At 41.5% G+C, this 4,311-nt stretch overlaps 1 protein-coding gene across 1 annotated transcript in view; it reads right to left on the reverse strand.

Moving 5' to 3' along the window:
- The window catches only part of LOC103072589 (interferon-induced very large GTPase 1), a 7,347-nt gene extending 5,091 nt beyond the window's left edge, over positions 1 to 2,256 (reverse strand). Inside the window, exon 1 of the mRNA XM_007459866.1 lies at positions 7 to 2,256. Coding sequence (XP_007459928.1) covers positions 7 to 2,256 — 2,250 coding nt within the window. The remainder of the gene's footprint in view (positions 1 to 6) is intronic.
- Positions 2,257 to 4,311: the final 2,055 nt, after the last annotated feature.

Raw genomic sequence — 4,311 nt, forward strand, 5'->3', positions numbered from 1 at the left:
GAATGCCTGAGCCTTGTAGTTGCAAATATTTTTGAGCTCTTGGTATTTATCTAGGGCAGTTTGCATTTTATCCAGTAGGAAGTCTAACTCATCACACCCAAGGAGATACTGAAATGTATTGTTTACCACATGATATCCTGCACCAGCTGCAATCAAAAGTAGCAAGATGTGTGTGTCTGGCTGCCCCTTTTCTTGGAGGTATCTCAAGAAGCAGCCAAGAGACAAGCTGACCTCGTAAGTCACCTTCCTTTGAGCTTCCTCCACTGATTCTGTGGATTCAGACTTGGCCTTTACTTCCATAAGGTCATTCTGGTTTTTTTTAAAGATTTTAATTAATTCAGAAAATTGGGTGATATTGACATTCTCTTCCTCTGGTTCTGACTGAAATATCCACTGCATGATGGAATGAGCCTGAGGAAAGTTTGTCACTTTGTAGATGTGAGGATCCAAAAGGCTGTATAACTGAGATTTAATAAATTTAGTTTCATATATGGAATACTTTTTGCAGAAGTTGACAGTGTCTACCAGAAAATTCTGCAGACCCCTATCTGTGAGGCATATATTAGTCCAAGTGTTATAACTTTTTATTTTTTCACTCAATCTTTGCATGAAATTTATCAGCTTTTTAAGCTGCTCTTCAGGATCAGATATGTCCCAGGATTTCACATCCTCTAGGAAAAGCCTAGCCTCCTTCTCAACACTCAGTAATTCTTCTCCCTCCTGGATCTGGGCAGTAAGACCAGTCAGAGCAGTGTAGCTGTCTTTCAGGCAGTTAGCTACCTGATGAGGATCCTTAAAATCGCTTCGGTGGCTGGTGTGGATGATGTCCCAGACAGGCACCAGCTGAATTCCCCGGTCAATGACACACCAGGTTTGATTACTGGCAACTAGGCCAGCTTTCCACTGTGAAAGGCCATTTGCTTCTGGTGGGCCACCTGTCTGGGCCACAGATAATTGGACTTTGGTTTGGAGATTTTGGAAGGTTGTTCTCTGAGAGGCTGTTTTTGAATGAGAGTCTGACACATCCACACCTGCAGCAACATTCACTCCAAAGCCACTGTAGCTGCCCCTTATGTAAATATCCAGGGCCTCTGCAGCTTGCTGTTTCACTTCTGCCAGCTGCTCACTTTGGAAGCCCTCTGAAATGGCTTTCCACCAGTAGATTCCTCCCAAGTGCAGAGGGCCCTGGTTAGCATGAGAGCCAAACCTGTGGAAGAAGGCTTCAGTCCTGCGCCTCAGCAAGGGAAGTTTGTCTGGGTCTTCTGGCTGACCTGAAAGGTCTTCAATGCATTTCAGTTCCTGTAGAGCAGCCTTGGAGAGCTGGAGCTGGTCAGTGGGAAAGTGGCAGGAGGCCAGTGGGATGTAGCTGAACTTGGTTGAGCAGAAGTAAGAGTGCTTAGAACGTGACTGTTGGGTTTCCTTGGATTCTGAATGTTTGCTCTGATTCATAGCAGCTTCCAGGCTAAATCCCCAACCTCCACCCTTTGCTGAGGCAGTTACACTGAAGCCCAGCTTCTCTACAGCCTGGGTGAACATGGATTCTTTTTGAGAAGATGTAAACTCCTTTGTTTCCATCCGTGTACTCTGCTCAGGGCCACGGAGGGAGAACTCCTTGGGGACACCGAGTAGCTCCTCTTTCTTCTCTATCAGGCCCATTTGATTACTGGTTTTGTAAATTCCCTGAAGGGCTAGTCCTCCAGATGCATGTCGCACCAGCTCTCTATCTGGAAGGTTCTTTCTGTGAGACAGTGTCCCCTCCATAAGTTTGAGTTGTCCCAGCATGTTTTCCATGACGTCTCTTAGGGACTTTTCAGGATGTGGCCAGAACTCTTTGGGGATCTCCATTGCCTGCATCAGCTCTGCTTCCTTTTTCCTCACTGCCTCTTCCTGTCGCTGCCTCCCTTCTGCCAGCATCTCTCTTAGCTCCTGCAGTGCCTGTTCTGCCTGCTTCTGCCTTTTCTTTATTGTTTCCACCTGAGACTCCTGTAACTCTGAAAGAGTATTTGAGTATGACAGGTTAAGCAGCTTCTCCAGGGCCCTTTTCTCCCAGGGATGTTGTGCCTGGGATTGCAGCTTCTGGAGTTCTTTTTCTTGTAGGTGTTGTAAGGCTTGGGCACAGGTCACACCCAGATGTTCCTGCAGCTTGGGCAACCAGTACTCAACTGCCAATCCTGCTTCTCTCAACATCTCTTGGAGATCTTGCCCATTTTTGTCTCTGAGCAGGAGCTCATTAGGGGTAGACTCTTCTGTGTCCATGGCTGTGGGACAAAAAGACACTCATTTAGCCTTTGGCATGTTCATATACAGAACTCTGTGATTAATTTGCAGAAACCTGATGCTTTTCTATACACTAATAATGAACTATCAGAAGAAGAAATTGAGGAAGCAGTCCCATCTATGATCACATTAAAAAGAATAAAATATCTGGGAATAAACTTAATCAAGAAGGTGAAAGACCTATACTCTGAAAACTATAAATACCGATGAAGGAATTTGGAAATGAGACAAAGAAATGGAAAGATATCCTCTGTTCCTGGATTAGAAGAATTAATGTTGTTAAAATGTGCATACTACGCAAAGCAATCTATAGATTTAATGCAATCACTATCAAAATACCCATGACACTTTTCACAAAAGCAGAACAGATAATCCTAAAATTTACTTGGCACCACAAAAGACCAAATTGCCAAAGCAGTCTTGAGAAAAAAAGAAAGCTGGAGGTATCACATTCCCTGATTCAGACTATACTACAAAGCTACAGTAAGCAAAACAGCATGGTACTGGTCTAAAAACAGACACATAGATCAATGGAACAGAATAGAGAGCCCAGAAGTATATCTACACACTTATGGTCAGTTAATCTACAACAAAAGAGGTAAGAACACAATGGAGAAAAGACAGTTTCTTCAATAAGTGGTGCTGGGAAAACTGGACAGCTACATTAAAAGAATGAGATTAGCAAAAAATGGGCAGAAGACCTAAAAAGACATTTCCCTGAAGAGATGGCCAACAAGCATGTGAAAAGATGCTCAACATTGCTAATTGTTAGAGAAATGCAAATCAAAGCCACAGTGAGGTATCACCTCACACCAGTCATAATGGCCATCATCAAATAGTCTACAAATAATAAATGCTGGAGAGGGTGTAGAGAAAAAGGGAACACTTGTATACTATTGCTGAGAATATAAGTTGGTTCAGCCACTATAGAAAAGATTGTGGAGGTTCCTCAAAAATTAAAAATAGGACCACAATATTGTCCAGCATCCACTTCTGGATATAATCCAAAGGAAGTGAAGACAGGGAATTGAAGAGATATATGCACTTCCATGTTTATTGCAGCATTATTCGCAATAGCCAAGATATGGAAACAGCCTAAGTGTCAGTCCATGGCTTAACAGATAAAGATTTACTACACACACACACAAGGGAATATTTATATTATTCAGTCATGAGAAAGAAGAAAATCCTGCCCTGTGTGTGTGACAACACAGATGGACCTTGAGCATATTATGCTAAGTGAGATAAGTCAGACAGAGAAAGACAAATCCTGTATAGTATCACTTATATGTAGAATCTAAAAAGCCAAACTAGTAAAAACCAGAGAGTAGGATGCTGGTTACAAGGGCTTGGAAGGTGTAGGAATTAGGGAGATATTGTTTAAGGGTACAAATGTGCAACCAGTAGATAAATAAGTCCTAGACATCTAATGTTCAGATAGTGATTATAAGCAACACACTGTGTTATAAACTTCAAATTTACCAAGAGACTATATCTTAATTGTTCCCACCACAATAAAGAAATGATCTTGTGATGTGATAGAGGTGTTAGCTAACTCTATGATGGTAATATTGCAATATATAAATGTATCAAATCAGCATGGTGTATACCTTAGACTTACGCAATGTTATATGTTAATTATGTCTCAGTAAATAAATAAAATGCACTTTTTACCTGGTTTCTACTTGTCACTCACTTCTTACTCTTCATCTGACACTAGTTAATAATATCTTCGTATTATGAATAACTTTTATATTATGAACTGTATATGGATTATGAAGATCTCTTTTCTACTGATGCCATCTTAATGTGTGTATGTAGGACCAAATGTTCTAGTATTCAGTGTTTCCTCAGTGTTATGTTTTTCCCCCCAGTGCCTTTGGACATATCTTTGGGCAGCAGATGAAATGAGATTTTACATGTCGCAGCTTCACACATTATTCAGGTTTCCCCTCTTTTTGGAATTCCTGTCCTACTGAATGTCACTGTCGTACTTCCATGTCAATGGGTGTCCTACTCATCCTTCTTCCTGCT

Source organism: Lipotes vexillifer, unplaced genomic scaffold, assembly GCF_000442215.2.
Source record: "Lipotes vexillifer unplaced genomic scaffold, Lipotes_vexillifer_v1.1 scaffold61, whole genome shotgun sequence".
NCBI classification, from domain to species: domain Eukaryota; kingdom Metazoa; phylum Chordata; class Mammalia; order Artiodactyla; family Lipotidae; genus Lipotes; species Lipotes vexillifer.